This window comes from Schistocerca nitens, chromosome 1 (assembly GCF_023898315.1).
Source record: "Schistocerca nitens isolate TAMUIC-IGC-003100 chromosome 1, iqSchNite1.1, whole genome shotgun sequence".
Classification (NCBI taxonomy): domain Eukaryota; kingdom Metazoa; phylum Arthropoda; class Insecta; order Orthoptera; family Acrididae; genus Schistocerca; species Schistocerca nitens.
Genome location: NC_064614.1, coordinates 921,921,566 through 921,942,481, shown reverse-complemented (window position 1 = coordinate 921,942,481; position 20,916 = coordinate 921,921,566). Strand labels below are relative to the sequence as shown.

Genomic DNA, 20,916 nt, shown 5'->3' with positions numbered 1-20,916 from the left:
GTGGGTGTGATAAGACATTCCCATGAAACATTACTAAACACCTTGCCTCAAAACTACCTACACGGTGTATACGTGGACAAGGAAAAAAAAAATCCCAGATTTTTCCCGGATTTCCTGGTTAAAAATACACTTTTTCCCGGGTGACAGTATATTTTTCCTTATCAATCCTTTGAATGGTTATGGTTCTATACACGGGCCTACAATTTCCTGGCACTTCAGAAAATGAAACTCAGGGAAAAAGATACGTTTTGGAAATATCTTTGATGTGCAGCAACATGTGTATTTTCGTATTACGAAAGTATACATTGAAATTCCACCAAACACCGCACATTACTTTTCGAATAATTGAAATCGAGATTTCGATGCACTTTTGTAAGCCGTTCGTAGCTCATGTCACGTGATCCCGCCAACCGATGACAGCGGATATTCAGAGCATAGGACACGCGATGTAGTCAGCCAACAGCAACATCACTGGTAAGTAGCACGAACACATAAACAGGGAAAGTTAATAGTTTAAATAATTATACATAGTGTTGCTACACGAAAAGCAAAGCTTTCACATATAATATAGGTCTCAAGCTGCAAGACAAGCTATGCTTTCGCATATACTGTTGATCTTTTTTGTGCGTGTTACACTTTAAGATATATCACACAAATGTACCAGTAAAATTTTTAATAATTACATAAATGTCTGATCTTCAGGGTTCGAAATTCTTCTAAATGGCTCGTCATCAAAGAGTTGATTTTTAAATGAGAGTCAAACGCTCTGTGATTTAATAAATTCATGGTACATTCTTGCTCATAGTTCGTAAAAGGATATTTACTTTGAAAGTAACGCTTTTCAAATCACCATTCGCAATACTTCCCCGCGACCTGTTAGAAATAGGTTCGTTTCAGCAGATGCCAGAGAGCGCAGATAACAGGCGACACCGCGCTTAGGTGGCTACCATGACGTAGGAAGCCCGAATGTATGTACGTGTAAAACACTGAAAGATCATACATTATGTCATAAAAGAAACAAGACATCAGAGGATACTGCAAGAGCATCGGAATTTCATGAACCATATTAAAATGTGCACATTTAAGGTGCATACTTAAAGGGCACATTCATATGACCAGATTCCCAATGAAGTAGACCTCGACCTGATATTCAGCTTTTCAGTGTGGCTTTCGGGATGTAAATTTTCTTGGAGCACCAGTACTGTATTATATCGTGTTTGGTTCTTTATTATGGCATAGTGCCATATGTGCTAGAAAATGAAAACGTGCACTTGAAATGCAGTGAACAGTTGAAACTAGCCAGTACTGTGGAATTAAACATTTCGTTTCAAATACATTGACTGCCTCTGCAGAAAAAGTTAACAAAAGTCAAATTTCTTTAGCAAACAGACAAAAATAACTTCATTGTTCCGCAAGGCGATTAATACTTGACTATCAGAAAGGTGGAAATAAAATAAAATCTGAAACTAATGACATATTTCAGCCTTCCGTAATTATGTGAATGTGTGTTAATTCACTTGAGGGCTCCCGGCCACAGATATCCGTTTTGTTTTCATTTGACGTGAGAGCAAACGAAGGGGAAACAGCAAAATCACTAAATGTAAACACGGGTCACGTGGAGTCTCAAAAATGAGATCGACAGAAAGTGCAAAATGGCTAAGCAGGGATGGCTAGAGGACAAATGTAAGGATGTAGAGGCTTGTCTCACTAGGGGTAAGATAGATAGTGCCTACAGGAAGATTGGAGAGACCTTTGGAGAGAAGAGAACCACTTGTATGAATATCAAGAGCTCAGATGGCAACCCAGTTCTAAGCAAAGAAGGGAAGGCAGAAAGGTGGAAGGAGTATATAGAGGGTTTATACAAGGGCGATGTACTTGAGGACAGTATTATGGAAATGGAAGAGGATGTAGATGAAGATGAAATGGGAGATAAGATACTGCATGAAGAGTTTGACAGAGCACTGAAAGACCTGAGTCGAAACAAGGCCCCGGGAGTAGACAACATTCCATTAGAACTACTGATGGCCTTGGGAGAGCCAGTCATGACAAAACTCTACCATCTGGTGAGCAAGATGTATGAGACAGGCGAAATACCCACAGACTTCAAGAAGAATATAATAATTCCAATACCAAAGAAAGCAGGTGTTGACAGATGTGAAAATTACCGAACTATCAGTTTAATAAGTCACAGCTGCAAAATACTAACACGAATTCTTTACAGACGAATGGAAAGACTGGTAGAAGCGGACCTCGAGGAAGATCAGTTTGGATTCCGTAGAAATGTTGGAACACGTGAGGCAATACTGACATAACGACTTATCTTAGAAGAAAGATTAAGAAAAGGCAAACCTACGTTTCTAGCATTTGTAGACTTAGAGAAAGCTTTTGACAACGTTAACTGGAATACTCTCTTTCAAATTCTGAAGGTGGCAGGGGTAAAATACAGAGAGCGAAAGGCTATTTACAATTTGTACAGAAACCAGATGGCAGTTATAAGAGCCGAGGGGCATGAAAGGGAAGCAGTGGTTGGGAAAGGAGTGAGACAGGGTTGTAGCCTCTCCCCGATGTTATTCAATCTGTATATTGAGCAAGCAGTAAAGGAAACAAAAGAAAAATTCGGAGTAGGTATTAAAATTCATGGAGAAGAAGTAAAAACTTTGAGGTTCGCCGATGACATTGTAATTCTGTCAGAGACAGCAAAGGACGTGGAAGAGCAGTTGAACGGAATGGACAGTGTCTTTAAAGGAGGATATAAGATGAACATCAACAAAAGCAAAACGAGGATAATGGAATGTAGTCAAATTAAATCGGGTGATGCTGAGGGGATTAGATTAGGAAATGAGACACTTAAAGTAGTAAAGGAGTTTTGCTATTTAGGGAGTAAAATAACTGATGATGGTCGAAGTAGAGAGGATATAAAATGTAGACTGGCAATGGCAAGGAAATTGTTTCTGAAGAAGAGAAATTTGTTAACATCGAGTATAGATTTAAGTGTCAGGAAGTCGTTTCTGAAAGTATTTGTATGGAGTGTAGCCATGTATGGAAGTGAAACATGGACGATAACCAGTATAGACAAGAAGAGAATAGAAGCTTTCGAAATGTGGTGCTACAGAAGAATGCTGAAGATAAGGTGGGTAGATCACGTAACTAATGAGGAGGTATTGAATAGGATTGGGGAGAAGAGAAGTTTGTGGCACAACTTGACTAGAAGAAGGGATCAGTTGGTAGGACATGTTTTGAGGTATCAAGGGATCACAAATTTAGCATTGGAGGGCAGCGTGGAGGGTAAAAATCGTAGAGGGAGACCAAGAGATCAATACACTAAGCAGATTCAGAAGGATGTAGGTTGCAGTATGTACTGGGAGATGAAGAAGCTTGCACAGGATAGAGTAGCATGGAGAGCTGCATCAAACCAGTCTCAGGACTGAAGACCACAACAACAACAACAACGTGGAGACTACCCACTACAACTCAGACTGCTCTGCGCATCAGCCCCGGATCTACGACATTTGCGAACCTGGTCAAAACTAAAAAAAAATCGAATTTTCAAAATATGTTCATCTTGTAGCTCACATCTTTCTGAAAAGTCTGAAACATAAAACATAAGTATTCGAGGAAATGTAAGACATATTATTTGGTCTTAAGTATGCCAAAGTGGAGTGCCACTACTCTTCATAAAGCATTTTTCTACCGCACGTCCAAACTATATTCAGGAGAGTGGAAATTGAAATACTCTGTGGTAGCTCTCGTTCTCCCAGTCTGCCGGTTTGACAGCCTGCCCCTCTTTAAAAAAAATCTCACAATTAACAGCGGGTGGGATTATTTGTAATTGAGAGAACAAGAATTCTTCAGAAAATCTGAACTCTTTATTGCCTATTAGATAATAACTTGCAGTTTTGTGTGACATAAAATTAAATATAGGATATATAAAACCAATACTGATAAGAGTTAAGCACGACATTACACATTTCATCAAACCTTAGCTCCTAGCATTTTTTTTCTTTCTAATCTTGCTACAGCTTTACATGGCGTGCTTTCCTTTCTGCAAAAGAATCTATTACCTCATCAAAGTTCGTCAAACGTTTTGCTAAATGAAAAATCGAAATGTCGTTATCTAATACTGAAAAAGCTGTTAATACAAATAATACCCAAGACTGGTGTGGTTTCTCGATCTGATTACGTCTATTTTGTCAATGTCTGCTAGATAAAACAAAATAGACCTCTCTAATATGGCAGCAATTTTGTAACACACCAAACAAACAAGACTGTTTTGGCACAAATGGCCATTTTTATAACACGACAGAATATAATCCACGAAGTACCAATATCAAATGTCTATTAGGCCTACTACAAGCAAAAAGCTTTATGTTAGGAAATAGTTTCACATTTCATTCATGCGCACCAGCTTCTCAAGCATGAGATCGAAAAGTAGTATTACGGAATTTTTATATAAATTTGGAATCGTCTTATTCTTCCATAATTTGTGTGATGTCCCCGTTTCTTCTCCTTTGTCGTTCTAACAAACAATCTTGTCATCACCAATTCTGTAGCTATTGCTGCTCTCAAAATTAGTTCGCAGATTAACTTCACTAACCCTGCCAGACTCACAGGTTTAAGTTATCCTGCGATTATTTTCCGGTTTGGCGTTATTACGTGTTCGCACAACACTTTTTCCGCGTTACTTCCAGAATAGAACTTATGCGGCTGCTAGCCGGGGACTGTACTACTAGTCCTTACTAGTGTAGCAATCTGGCCAAAAATTTTCTGTCAAAATTTCATTTTCTTGGCTACACCGAGAAGATAGTACATAACCTTTCTCACCTGTTATTCCTGTCAGTCGTTTAGTTCCATTCTGGTAGTCTGACTCTATGGATTTCGCTAGTAATTATAACAATGCTGATCATTCGCAAACCCAATAAACCACATAATCAGACAGCGATTGGTATTCATCCGTTCGGCTTTACTCTCTCAGCTCGTCCCCTTTTGTCTGCGGAAAGTTTATTTCTAGATGCGACGAGGATTCTCCTGACAGAGACATCAAGTACATTATACATGCATTCATAAGTCAACTTATGATTCATTCAGAAATCAACTTAAAAGGTGTTCAAAAATATTCAAAAAATAACAGGGAAGCGTTTCAAAATCATATGAAAAATCGATAGACAAACATACGCTGGATGCTAGACGCTTCGTGAAACAAGTTTTTTCCTCAAGAATATCAATTTGGTGCCCCCTTTTCCTGGTATATTGGAGGCAATTTGTTGTTATCAAGCACTGCGTAGTCTTCCTAATGCCTCTGACACATTTTAAATTGGCTGAGCACTGTGTGTTGTTGTTGTATATGGCCCATTTCCTTTGCAATTTAAATTATTTTCGTTTTTTTCTCTCATTTATGTTGTATTGTTGAAGTATTATTCTGCAGTAGCGGGATAAAGTAATATCCTTTGTTAGAGTATCAGTTCTTACAAGTCAAAATTTCAAAAATTTAACAGAAAACTAAAACAATGAAAACTTCCCAGAATTCTAAAAATATCCCAGGTTTTTCCCGGTTTTCTCCCGGATTTAAAAATTCCCGGCTTTTTCCCGGATCTCTCGGCTGTCCCGGGTTGTATACACCCTGTACCTAGAATAGTTAGTTAGCAATCCCGAGTATAGGTTTAACTGTTAGGAAGTCGTTTCTGAAAGTATTTGTATGGAGTGTAGCCATGTATGGAAGTGAAACGTGGACAGTAAAGAGTTTGGACACGAAGAGAATAGAAGCTTTCGAAATGTGATGCTACAGAAGAATGCTGAAGATTAGATGGGTAGATCACATAACTAATGAGGAGGTACTGAATAGAATTGGAGAGAAGAGAAATTTGTGGCACAACTTGACTAGGAGAAGGGATCGGTTGGTGGGGCATATTCTGAGGCATCAAGGGATCACCAATTTAGTACTGGAGGGCAGTGTGGAGGGTAAAAATTGTAGAGGGAGACCAAGAGATGAATACACTAAACAGATTCAGAAGGATGTTGGTTTGCAGTAGGTACTGGGAGATGATGAAGCTTGCACAGGATAGAGTAGTATGGAGAGTTGCATCAAACGAGTCTCAGGACTGAAGACCACAATAACAGAGGCTTGTAATTCTTTTTAAGCCGGCTGTGGTGGCCGAGCGGTTCTAGGCACTACAGTCTGGAACAGCGCGACCACTACGGTCGCAGGTTTGAATCCTGCCTCGGGCATGGATGCGTGTGATGTTAGGTTTAAGTAGTTCTAAGATCTAGGGGACTGACGACCTCAGAAGTTAAGCCCCATAGTACTCAGAGCCAATTCTTTTTAATCAATTCCTTGCGGAATTTTCATGATTAATTATAAATTAAAACAGGAATATGAAGAAAAAAAAGGAAACAAAAGTAGCATAGACAGGTCTCGAACCAGGATTGCCTGGATGGGAGTCTTGCTCGCTTGCCACTCGGCTATTCGCTCACTTGGCAGAACAGTGAAACTCTTCAGTATATAAAGAGCTGCCCAAACTTAACAGGCAATATTTCAAAAATGGGGCCGCATTGGCACCTACAATTTTAGGGTGTGATAGGTGCCTATCCCCACTATAAGCAGGTAAAGTGGGAGCTCATAACTCTACATCTACATCCACAATCCGCAAGCCACCCCACGGTGTGTGGCGGAGGGTACCTTGAGTACCTCTATCGGTTCTCCCTTCTATTCCAGTCTCGTATTGTTCATGGAAAGAAAGATTGTTGGTATGCCTCTGTCTGGGCTCTAATCTCTCTGATTTGATCCTCATGGTCTCTTCGCGAAATATATGTAGGAGGGAGCAATATGCTGCTTGACTCGTCAGTGAAGGTATGTTCTCGAAACTTCAACAAAAGCCCGTACCAAGCTACTGAGCGTCTCTCTTGCAGAGTCTTCCACTGGAGTTTATCTATCATCTCCGTAATGCTTTCGCGATTACTAAATGATCCTGTAACAAAGCGCACTGCTCTCCGTTTGATCTTCTCTATCTCTTCTATCAATCCTATCTGGCACATCCCACACCGGTGAGCAGTATTCAAGCAGTGGGAAAACAAGTGTACTGTAACCTACTTCCTTTGTTTTCGGACTGCATTTCCTTAGGATTCTTCCAATGAATCTCAGTCTGGCATCTGCTTTACCGACGATTAATTTTATACGGTCATTCCATTTTAAATCACTCCTAATGCCTACTCCCAGATAATTTATGGAAGTAACTGCTTCCAGTTGCTGACCTCCTATATTGTAGCTAAATGATAAAGGATCTTTCTTTCTATGTTTTCGCAGCACATTAGACTTGTCTACATTGAGATTCAATTGCCATTCACTGCACCATGCGTCAATTCGTTGCAGATCCTCCTGCATTTCAGTACAAACTCGATGCAACCCCAAAAGCTCCCCTCGTAAGTGCCAACGTGTACTATATCGCCCATGGCATCTGGTCTGCCGAGGAGCACCACAGTCCTGGACTCTTGGATAAATCACAAAAATCCACTGCATTATGCCACTCACAAACAGACCTGGACTGCAGGCAGGTCAGTGAGACTAGATCCGATGGGCAGGGCTTACAAATTAGTGGGAAATGATGGACTTGAGACTGGCAGGCTTGATCTATTGGAGATACCCACAGAAAAGGGCCTGAGGTTTCGGCCCATTGTGGAAGTCCAATTGTGGGGCCAGTTATTCAAGTGCCACAGATATCATGTTGCTAAAATGACACCGATGAGATTTTTCCAATGTTTTTTCAAATTTCCCTGATATTTCCCAGATTTCCCTGACATGTTTGAAATTCCCTGATATTCTCTGATTTCCAGAACTTGCGGCAACTCTGGCTCTACCGAGTACCCAACGTGGTGGTTTCCTTTCAGGTTCCACATTATCTGGCACGTGAATCCAGACTGGGTAGCAATCGCTTCTGTGCAAGTCGTCGACCACTTCCTATTGAGCAGTGTGAGCAAGGGCTGGAGAGAAAAATGAGAGATCGATGGCCAATGCAAAAGTGTGTGCTCTGTCCCATATTGAGCAAATGTGCGCGAGGTGACACGAGAAGCCTCTCAATTTCCCTAGCCTGGGACAGATAGTTGTGGAGCCCCAAAGTACATTGTGTGCATTAAAAACACCACAGTGCAGCTGTGTAACAAGGTCATTTAGAGCCCCTTCATTGAGCGCATCATGTGACGGCACATAGTGGTAGCATATTGTCAACAGATTATGCACATGCACTGATTTGGCAACTGCTTGTAAATTCGTTGTAAGTGAGAGAGGCAAGGAGTGGAAGTCGGCAGTGACAAAAATACCTACTCCTCCTCTCAGGCCATCCGTTTTGTGGAGTACATAGCCTCAGAGTTCAGGGGCATATGACTCAGTGAAATTAGTCTCCTGGAGACACAGACACAATAGTCTACCCTGAGATAGTAGACAGAGTTCCTCCACATGCATCCTGAAACCCAGCAAGTTCCATTGAAGTATGGGAGTCATTCATCCTGTCTCTCCACAGGGGTGGGAAGGCCGCAGTGGGTGAAGGTTCAGTGGTGGGGCGAGACGAGTGCCCAACACACACCTCATACTCCATCAGCTCTGGGGAAGAGTCAGATGAAGCATCAGGTAGAAACACATTGACATGGTCCAATGATTTATCACTTGATTTTGTGTGTTGTTGCTGCTCTACAGTAGCTTTTTACTGTTCTGAGGGCTCTGCTTGAGCCGAAGTAGGAGTGGTAATGGCCATGCTGGGTTACTGAACAGCTTCAGCCATCAGAGGTGCCTGGGGCTCTCCCAAGTACCTTCGTCTGCTGATCTAGGGGATGCTACAGGCTCTGAAACAGTTGCTACCTTGCAAGTGCAATGACATGTGCAGGTGTTTTCTGTTCACACTCAACACCTCTGTTTGTGTATAGCCATTAGCTCTGGGAGCATGTTCCTGAAGCATCAGCACAACAGATGTTACAAATGTGGGAGGCTGCATGGACTTGTAGACCATTTCGGCTTCACCATAGTGGATATGATAATTCCTGTACTTGTCTGTTTTTATTTTCTGTACTTCGCATTCCTCTAGAAAGATTCTGCAGTCTCTATTCCAAACAGGATGGCTTCCAGAGCAGTTGATGCATTTGGCTGGAGATGAGCAACCAGCACCTTCATGAGCAGCCTTACTGCAGTTGCTGCACATCGCTTCTCCTTTACACCCGAGAGTTGTATGCCCAAAATGCTGGTATTTAAAATAGCAAATTGGATTTGCGAAATTAGGCCTCTTGCTAAGGTGAAGGAAGCCAGCCTTAACATGCTCAGGAAGTTTCATGCTTCTGAATGTCAGGATACAGGAGTTGGATTTGATAATATTTCCATCCATGCTATTCATGCTGTTTTGCATGGCAACTATACACTATGTGATCAAAAGTATCTAGACACCCCCAAAAACATAAGTTTTTCATATTAGGTGCATTGTGTTGCCACCTACTGCCAGGTACTCCATATCAGCGTGACCTCAGTAGTCATTAGAAATCCTGAGAGAGCAGAATGAGGCACTCCGCGACACTCATGGACTACGACCGTGGTCAGGTGACTGTGTGTCACTTGTGTCATACGTCTGTACACGAGGTTTCCACACTCCTAAAAGCCCTAGGCCCACTGTTTCCCGTGTGATAGTGAAGAGGAAACATGAAGGGACAGGTACAGAACAAAAGCGTACAGGCCAACCTTGTCTGTTGACTGACGGAGGTCATCGTCAGTTGAAGAGGGTCGTAATGTGGGATCCACTGCAAGTACTATGACAGTTAGGTGCGAGCTGAGAAAACCTGGATTTCATGGTCGAGCAGCTGCTGATAAGCCACACATCATGCTGGTAAATGCCAAACGATGCCTCGCTTGGTGTATGGAGCATAAACATTGGACGATTGAACAGTGGAAAAACGTTGTTTAGAATGACGAATCACGGTACACAATGTTGCGATCCAATGGCAGGGTATGGGTCTGGCAAATGCCCTGTGAACATCATCTGTCAGCTTGTGTAGAGCCAACAGTAAAATTCGGAGGCAGTGGTGTTATGGTGTGGTCATGTTTTTCATGAGGGAGCTTGCACCCCTTGTTGTTTTGCGTGGCACTATCACAGCACAGTCCTACATTGATGTTTTAAGCACCTTCTTGCTTCCCACTGTTGAAGAACAATTCGGGGATTATTATAGAACTCTTTTTTTTATACAACAGTATCTGATTCATAAACAGAGTAATAAGTGCTCATGAAGAGGGGGCAAGGTAAGAGCACGTCAGGGGGGGATGGATGGGGTGGGAGAAGGGAGGGTGTGTTCTGCAGCCACTATTATTTTTAATGAATCTTTTAGGGTTAGATTTATTGTTACTTCATCATCTTAGACCTATGTCTAAGCATTTCCGTTCACTGTCAATATGCATAAAGCACTGTTTTGTTAGCATCTCGCTCACCTGGTGGAACAATGACATGTTTTGTTTTATGGTCAAATATGGCACCATTTTTTTGTCAATTTCATTGTTCTTCTCAGTCAATTCTGGTGTAATTTTTTGTCAAGTTTGCTGCTATTTTTTGCAGATTTTGGTATTTGTTTCTGATGGCTTATTTCTGAAGTTCTATTATGATCCTAATTTTGTCTTATTTCATTGTTTTTCACTGTTAAGTTGAAACTGAAAATGTAATTATCAATAATTTTATGTTTATTGACATCACAAATTACATTTATTTACATAGTTAAAAGAATATTTATATTAAACACAGCAAACCTGGAGCACAGTCCCACTGCAGGTAGTCTGTCTACAGCTTGGTATACAAAAACTGGATTTTCACTATTTCATACAATTACTGAACAAATTTAAAAATTTAAAATGCTTTCATAATCTACTCATTAAGAGCTACAATCTTATGTTTCAGGTTTGACACTATAACTCAAGAACATCAGTTAGAAACAGTGTGGATGCAATGAGGCAGCACATTACCCATACTATATTCATCCAGCACCTGAGAATGTAAGCACTTAGTGACTCCCAACAAACTTGACACATAACTTGAAACCACCATGAATCTTTCTCTCACACCCCTCACAAAAAGATGAAAAGAAAAAAGTTTATTGCTTATTGCGTTTACACTGTTCATGCGTTGAAACAGCAGCATCAGATATTATGTTTTAACTGATTACTTCTTTCCTACCAGTTCTATTCATAACGCATTTTTAGACAGTATCGACTTATACCACTGAAGTACCTGCAACAGCATATAAATGCACAATGCATAATTCAGGAGATACGATGTTTCAATGTTTCATACATGGGAGTTCACTTCTTTAAAGAATCAGCGGTGGGGGTTTATGGTTAAATCAAATGGATTAAAAAGAAAACGTATCAATAGTGTAAAATTAGATGCTCTGAGTTCAAATTTAAACATGCGTGAAAACTGCCTTCAGCACAACGCCAGACATTTGACAATGTCCACATATCCTAGTGACATGGACAGTTGTTTTTCCTTAAATTATGAAGGGGTTTGAATACTTTCAGAATATCATACATGACTGAGACCTGCCATTCTACGTACGAGTAATAGACTTATTGCCATGTCGGCATTAATAAAGTTAATTATCATCCCAGGGATTAAACAAGAACCTACATCTATGAACACAGACTTAAGAGATGTACCTGTGTCAGAAGAGTTGTAAGCCTAATATGAAGGTACAACCCAGCGCATTTCAGTGTTTTCCGCACTTCTGCCTGAAGTATCTGTTCCTTCAAATTTCTCAAAAGATTACTTCTTTAATCGGTAAAAATTTGTCTTCCCACATAATGAAGCAATTTTCACTTTTAGGTCTTAATAGTGGCAATGTTTTATTTAGGGTTGTCAAATTTCCCGCTATTTTTGCGTAACAAATCATACCAAAAATTATAGTTTTGAGATGTGTTTACTGCAGTGCATCAATTAAACTACATATTTCTGTAGGATGCACATATAGATACAAAAATCACCAAACATGGCAATTTAGCTTCACAAATACACAAATCATCATATCACCTGCTTTGTTTGCTTCCATCAGCCAATCACAGTACAGGACAAATAACATCACACAAACATGTATCTGGTGGTAAAACAGTACACTGAGAATATTCACTGCAATATTTATCCAAATTACGTTTTTATTTCATAAATGAAGTTTGTGAAGACAGCATGACTTCCTGAGTTGGCTGGGGACTAGGTCATATGCCATCTTGATTTACGTGTTTGCAAAACAAAAGAACTGTATTTGGTGTTTCTCACATTTATACTTGCATAGTACATAAATATCTATTTTAACTGATATATCACATTAAAGATATTCCAAAAATGTGGCATTTTTTGTACAGCAGGTTGTGCAAAATTGGTAGGAAAATTGAAGTATTGAACAATTCAATAAATGTTAAGGGAAACATTTCTATTCTTACTAGACTTTGAAGTCAAAGAAAAGCAACAGGTAGGAGATACAGATTTATTCAATCTGTGTGATCCAAGTCCTATCTCATCGAACAAAGAAAAAGTTCTATAAACTATAATCTGTCCATTCGTACTTGGAAAGTCAAAACTGTTAAAGGTTCATATGGAAGAGAATGCAGAGAGAAGACATACAAAGAGCTGCTTGAGATCTGCTTGTCTGGACACCAAATTACTAACATATATGAATAGGTATCTGTTCTTTCGGAGATGTCCGAAAGAACAGATACCATTGGTGATCTTGCAGCTCTCGAAGAATGAAATTACAATGAAATCCAGACATTTAGTTGCTTACAGGTGTTGGTAAATAGCAACGGGGACAGTTGAAAATGTGTGGCCCGACCGGTACTCGAACCCGGGATCTCCTATCTTCATATAAATAAGGCATACTGGCCAATGATCTTCTTCAGTGCGGATGCACTCACATTGTGCGAATTCCTACGGAAATCGATAGATTGACTGCCACGAGTAAAGAGTATAGTGGACAGGGGCACTACAGAAGTAGTGTGTGGACAGTAAGTTGTCAGTGTGAGTCTCACGGGGAGCGTGCTAGAGATAAGCCCCTGCAGTCGCAGCATTATCCTCTGTGTCCTCGATGGCTCAGCCACATAGACTGGCTGCCACATAAGCAGGAGATCCTGGGTTCAAGTCCCGGTTGGGGCTTACATTTTAAACTGTCCCCATTGATATTTATTAATGGCTGTAAGAAGCTATAGGTCTGGATTTCATTGTAATTTCATATTACAGACATGTTGAGAAACAAACTAACTGCACTAAAGATAGTGATGGATGGGAAAAAAAGGACGGCACTGATATGACAAGACACAACAGGATTTTATTTCCATTTCACAGTGGCAATCTCATATTGTCACATTAGAGGACAAGAGAATTTTGAGCATATGATAACAGGACCATGACAGGTACGTTGAATTAAACAAAACTATTCAGAAATTTCTTTGAGGGATATGAGATGTTACGATGGTAATTTGGTAAGAGACGTGACTGAAAACATTAAGAGTATCTATCAAACATAAGCTTATTAATTAACATAATATCATTAGTTAATATGACAAATGACACAGAAAATAACAAAAGAGGGAAAACTTGCAACAATTTAAAAATCACAAATTCACTTTTTTAAGGAAAAAGGATATACACAGGTATACTTGGGCCAGCAGAGGTCTTGGATCAATAATTGACTACATCTTAGTAAATGATAAGCTAGCAGGCCACGTAAGGGATACAAGAGTTTATAGAGGACAAGATATAGGATCAGATCATTTTGTACTAATCTCCAGAATAGATCTTTTTACAAAATGGAAGGAGATACCCAAACAAGTAACAAACAAACAAGATTAAAGTGTTCATAAGGTGTACTTGCTTGAAGAGGGCAGTATCAGACACCTGTACCAAAGGAGATTAAATGAAGAACTAGCAAACTAACAAACTAAAGACAATATAGAAGAAGAATGGCAAACTCTGAAGAATACTGCATGCAGAGTAGCAGGAGAAGCTCTCAGTAAAAAGAAAAGAATACAGAAAAGAAAAGGCCTAAAAATTTGGAATTAGGATATAATGAAAGCTGTCAAAGAAAAACAGGATACATATATAAAACACTTAAGCAGCCCCACTATTGAGAACAAACAATACTATAAGGAGAAAAGAAATAACACTAAATGCATAGTAAGGAAAGCACATCAGGAGCACTAGGATAGGTTTATTTCTAATATCGAACATGATATCCACGGAAGACAACAAATGGCATATTAGGTTTTGAAAACCTTAAACACAACAGAAAGAGAAGATACAAATAAGTAGTATTGAAAAAGAACACTGAAGTACTGAAGAAGAACATTACAGCCAATTGTGGTATGATCGTACAGCACAAGAAACTGAAATTGACCAACTAGACGAAAAAGGATTAGATGAAATACAGTCTGACAAATTAACATCTGCACTAACAACACTTAAGAACAGAAAAGCAACAGGAAAAGATGGCATTAATGCTGAATTATTAAAATATGGAGGAATGATGCTACACTAACGGCTGCTACATCTCTTCAACGAATGTTGGAAGAAGAAGAAGAAGACAAATAGTATTCCCAAAGACTGGAAAACAGCTAGAGTAATATCAATTTTTAAAAAAAGGAGCTAAAAGCCTATGCAGTAATTACAGAGGAATAAGTTTACTGGACTCAGCATACAAGGTGTATGCTGAGTTTTTAAATCCAAGACTTAAAAACATAGCACAAGCAGTACTGCATGAGCAACAAATGGGTTTTAGGAAAGGACACTCCACAATAGATGCAGTTTTTATCCTACAGCAAATAGTAGAAAAATGGAGAGAGTATAATAAAGAAACACACATTACTTTTATTGGTTTTTAAAAAGCTTTTGACGTCAACAGACAGAAACTTTGTGAATATTGACGAATCGTGGATATCCAAAGCATCTAGTAAATGCAACAAAAATTTTACATCAAGATACAAATATCACTCTAGATCTCAATGGTAAAACAACTAATGAGGTTCCAGCTAACAAAGAGGTATGGCAAGGCTGCTGCATCTCTCCAACTTTGTTCAACATCTACATTAATGAAATAATACATTTATGGAAATCAGAATTTCAGAAAGGCAACTACCTAGACAGGAACATTATTTTAAATAATTTACTATATGCTAATGATGCAGTGATCCTAGCAGATAAGGAAGATTACCTTCAGAAAGGAATCTACTTGCTAAAACAAATAAGTGCAAAATTTAACATGAAAATTCCAAAAGAAAAAACTAAGACAATTGCCTTCATGGGGAAAGAACCAATCAGAACCAAAATAGTGATAGACCAGAAGATTTTAGAGCAAGTAAACCATTTCAGTTACCTCGAATGTGAAATGACATATGGCTACAGCAGAGATATTGAAATTAAGCTTAGTAAATTCAATCGGGTATGTGTTACAATCATCACGAACATAAAAAACAAAACCGGGAAAGACAATCAAATTAAATTCTACAAAACTGTTGCAGTTCCCACATTGCTCTATGGAAGTGAGACATCGGTGATTACCAAGAAGCAAGAAAGCCGGATTCAGGCACAAGAAATGAAATTCCTTAGAGGTGTTAAAGGTTGCATAGGAGAAGACAGGCTAAGGTATCAAGATACTAGAGAAGAACTACAAACCTTTAGCCTCAATGATTGAATTTGAGATTACAGAAGAAAACAGAACGAACATCTACAAAGAATGGAGAGTGAGAGACTTCTCTTAAAGGCAAGAAATTATAAGTGCCATGGGAGAAGAGACAGAGGAAGACCACAACAGAGATGGGTACCGTAACAGGCAACTTCTGCCTAATACCTGAAGAGAAGATGAGAAAACTAAACGATCATTCTAAGAGTACTTTAAATGTCTGTATATATCATGAGATGAATGAAAAACATAGATAGTCATGAAGTAATGAGATTTCAGAAAATGCTAGTGATTAAAGCTGGGGCAAAAGAAATACAGAATGGAAATGCTAAATGTCAAACTATTATTCAACATACAGAAGTAGCATAAGATCTTAATCAAACATAGGAAGAAGATAGCTTTAGAAGCCAATATAGTACAGTGTACTATTTATAAGTTGTAATAAAGTTATTGCTGTCAAGCAATGAGCATGATTTACTCCACTGACCAGGCTTCATAAATTTTTGAAAACTTTTGATTCAACCTGAACATAATTGGTACTCACATTTCTTGAGAAACACCACAAGTAAGCTATGCTAGTAACTGAAAAATACGCAAATTAATGCTACAGTTTCTATTATATTGCATCACAATAGTGAGACATGCAGAATTTAACAAAGGGGTCAGGCAAGGTGATTCCATATCACCAAGATACACTGTCTAACAAATAATGTGAAGCACCCAGAAGTAGAGGAAACAAAGTGAAACTTTATGGGCTGAGAATGTGAGTGAAGTTTACAGTGTCTCACTTCACTAGCATGTTGTGAAGATACAATTGCAAGAAAATTCTGAAACAGTTGTTTATTAAATCAAACAATGGAAAATCCAGGATGGAATGTGACAATACCAGAGAAGGAAAGTTGCTACTCACCATATAGCGGAGATGCTGAGTCGCGAATGGCACAATAAAAAGATTCACACACTTAAAGGTTTCGGCCATTAAGGCCTTTGTCAGCAGTAGACACACATACACACACGCACACACACACACTCACATAAACACAACTTGCACACACATCTGCAGTCTCAGTGAGCTGAGCCCACACTGTGTGCATCTCCGCTATATGGTGAGTAGCAACTTTCCTTCTCCGGTATTGTGACAGTGGTTTATTGAGTTTATTAAGTGAGGAACTGAAGAAAAGTGAAGTCAGCAGCTTATGAAGAGGCACATCCTCGGTACAAAAAAAGTGTAATGTCTTCACATATGTTGTTCTAAAACCCGTAGTATTTCTTGTTTCACTAGCTATTGATTGCTCTTAAAAATTACATTCTTTCACCAAAAAAGTCTGTAGTTATTGGAATAACACAGTAGATAATGAAATTTTACATAATAACGATATAGTAAGAAACTCTCCTCTTTGCGTGCTCTCATTTGCCTAAGTCTCATTTCGATATCTGAAACCATTTATGTAATATGAGGAATGTCGTGCATATTTCACTCTAGTTTTATTGCTGGTGCAGCGTGATTGCAAATGAGTGTGCTACATCACATCAATTTTGTCGAGATTGGTGACAGATACATACCTCTACCCAAGCCCAAAGATAAATTCAGTATTTTAGGAACATTTCATATGCAACAACATATTATAAAATAAGCACCAAACGCAAAATCAAAGTGACCTTTATTTTTCACAGCACACTTTTCCTAATTTTGTGCTGAGTCTTACTTTCACATGAATATCACAATAACTATGACCATTAATGAAATGACGGGCACATCATCACGAAACTAACATATAAAGCTATAAGTAAAGCAAAAATGAATTTTTTTTACCAAAGAGTTTTCTTAAGATCGTTTGAAAAAGTTTGCAGGGTGCACACCTCAATTCTGCCTTCACTGAGCAGCTGCAAGGTGGAAAACACTTATCGGCCTCCCCTTCCAAACAAATTAATGCACTTGCCCAGCACTTTGGATGAAAATTGGTCACTGTGCATCGGCCACCATATTCTGCGCGAGCTATAGTTGCAGCAAGCCGGTATACAAAGTGGGTGCTTTTATAGATGGTTTTGTCAGTGATGGGGTGGAATATGCCAGTGAGAGAACTGACACATCTTGTAAATGCTGAGTATATGGGCTAAGTCTTTGTACCTAGGTCCTTGCCACAAATGTGATTTATGTGGTAAAGAGTTGGAAGCAGGTTGATAAGCTGAATTAGCTAATTCCAATTCTCAGTTATGTGCCTAACCGCTATTCAATGTCTTCAATCACAAGATTTCTTGGAAATTTAAGACTAACTGATAAGCAGAAGTAAATGAGGGAAAATTATCAATGTTTTTTTTAAAACTTGTTAGCACTAGGAGAGTTTTACAATGGCAAGTGTCAACTAACCTTTGTATGGTATGTGCTTTGTTTTTCTCTAGGTGCTGCAGGTCATCCTGTTTCCCGGGACATCTGCCACCTTCGTTCTCATGAAGTACCCGTGAGCTATATGGAATTACAGATTTGAATTAATATTTATACCAGAAATTTATCACACATTGTTGCTATCCTCAATACATACAGATTGTAACACAGATAAGGAAACATATAATTTCAGTAGGAGGGTGCAGCGTTGTATGGAGAAATACACTTGATAGAGAGGTTGCACATGACTGCTATTACCCATCTTAAATATATTTGAGCACTGAGTAATTAAAGTGGGTGACTTTCACACATGGTAACATTACAGCTGGAATGTCATATTGTTGTCTCTTGTATTACTGTATTACTTCCATCATCATTGCTTCTGTCATGTTACTCTTACTGTAATTACTAACGTTAGTCCATAAATTAATAAGGGATTATCCATGTCAACAGTTTCATTGATTAAAACATAATCCCCTTTGCATTTACGTATATGAATTCAATGAGAAGTCCAGTCATCTTTACTTATTATATATCAATTGGAATTCATTTCTTAGAATTTCTTATTTAATATTAGTTACAGTGAAAGAATATTTAAGAAAGAAGAGAAACAGCAGAGAGAGCAGTGTACTGACTCCCCCCCCCCCCCCCCATACAACATCCAGTGATGTCTCTGGCAGAGGATGACACAATGGTTGGTCGGTATCAATGGGCCCACCACGGCCTCTGGATGGAGCTGTTCCATACATATGAAAACAATGAGAGATTTGGGATTAATTTGCTTTGAGGCATTCATGCACTTTTCAAAGTTCATGCTATTGTGATGATTAAAAAATTTCATCCCAAACTTATATACTAATAATTTGTTTAGTATGAACTTACAAACACCAGCATCAAACTCAATAATAGCTCCCTCCCTCTTAGAAAGTGGTGCAGACAAATCTTTGTTCTTAGATTTCTCTTCAAGAACGATCTGTGGTGTGCAATGAGAACAACTAAATCTCAAGCACACATGTAATATGTCGGTTATTATTTCTGAATTGCTTGTACGTACTGCAATCTTTTTTGCAGATGACTACTTTTCTGCTGATAATTTCCACTTATTTGCCTTTTTCTTCCATCCAAACCCGAAGTTACCTATCATTTTATACACAACTCAACTGCTTCCCAAAAATTGTATCTTCTGTTTTAAAACTTGAAGCAATGTTCTCAATGTTGGGTTTATTTTGTGCGTGTCAACATTTTTTATTTTCAGTTTCTTCCCGGAGTGCTTCTTATTTGGTGTGCTAAAAGATCTAGATTCCTCGTTAAGTCTATGGTCTTCACTCAGAATTAATTTCGAGCCACTCACAAATAAAGCACAGCACCAGCAAAACATGAAGCAATGTTTTAAAATTTTTAGGCTGGTTTTTATGAGCACTATTCTTAATGAGTTGCAATACATTGCAAACAGTATCACATTCATATTGTGTAAAATTGCCTTACTATCTACTTCCTCAATCACTGACTGTCAGTACAGGTCTGTGCCAATGTGTCACTTGAGCTGATCTTTTTATGACTAGCTCCAAAAAAAGGACATTGTAATACATCAAGGCTACAGTGCTGTTTTTATGACTATACATTCAACATTATCTGCTCAGTACATCAGTAATCCATCCTTCATGGACTCTGTTGGTGATCAGTACAACTTGAATTTTTGCATATTTACATGTTTTATTCCTTGATAGTTAAACATATGTATGTAAGGAATAAATTTATTCAATGTTGTAAGGAATTTATTATGGAAGTTTTACAGTGTATGTAAATGCATATATGATGGGTTGGTGCACATTTAACTAATTTGTGCATATTTGTGCATATATTTTACTTTTTCAGCAATGATTTTTGAAATAGAAATGTTTCACCATGATAAAAGAAGAAGAAGAAGAAGAAGAAGAAGAAGAAGAAGAAGAAGACGAAGAGAAAGACCTGAGCAAATTTTTCCTTTTGTGCAGAAAGACTGTTACATATCACATTTCTAATTCCATAAATTGTCACTGAAAAATGAGAACATAGCTTTCAACAATGTGCAGTTGCTGATCTAGTATAAAAAAATATGCTGCTCAACAGCTTAATGTAAACTATACAATGTTCTTATTAGTAACTTGAATACAAAGCATTAATGTTTATTGTGGAGTGTTGATACTTGTTATTTGAGATAATATGTCTATGTTCCTCCAAGCCCAACGGAATAGTCCATAAATATTAAAGAATGTTCAGTAATCAAGTGGAAAATCTTTAAAGTAAGGTGCAGCCATCACATCATGAAACTTGATACGGTTTGTATTATGTTACAAACAAAGCTGTCACCTGGAACAATTACATTTCCAAGAAAATTAAAAAGTGGCATTTCCAGTTATATTAAATTTGCAACAAATGTGCTGTTACTCATAACTTCTGGAGTAAGAGCAGGAGAAGACAAAATACTACAATGCTGAGGAGACAGAATACTACAATGCCAAGCAGTAAAGCTTATTTATTTCATCAGTGGATTGATGGAAATATAGTACTGTGCCAAGTACTGTGAAAAAATATGTCAATCTTATTTTTGTACTTTCAGAATATTTTAAAAATCAATGTGATTTTTGAGTTAGTGAGGGATGTTTTTAATTAACTAAATAAACTCGCATTATTTTTATACTATGGTTATAGGTGCTTTGCAACAAAAAATTCCAGATTACACAACATTTACAAACACATGTTCACAGAAATGCTGTCAATAACACCCAAGTGTCTCCAAGATCCAAACTACCTTACCTGTAGCATTTTCTACAAGCAGAAGTGGAAATTATGGCAATGAAAATTTTTCAAGAGGTATCTGC

General features: G+C 38.4%; 1 protein-coding gene across 5 annotated transcripts in view; it reads right to left on the bottom strand.

Moving 5' to 3' along the window:
• Positions 1-20,916, bottom strand: part of LOC126192472 (telomeric repeat-binding factor 2-interacting protein 1-like) — a 204,528-nt gene that overhangs the window by 54,650 nt on the left and 128,962 nt on the right. For all 5 annotated transcript variants that reach the window (XM_049932606.1, XM_049932609.1, XM_049932605.1 and 2 more), the window contains one exon: positions 18,041-18,136. In XM_049932606.1, the coding sequence (XP_049788563.1) occupies positions 18,041-18,136 (96 nt within the window). The remainder of the gene's footprint in view (positions 1-18,040; positions 18,137-20,916) is intronic.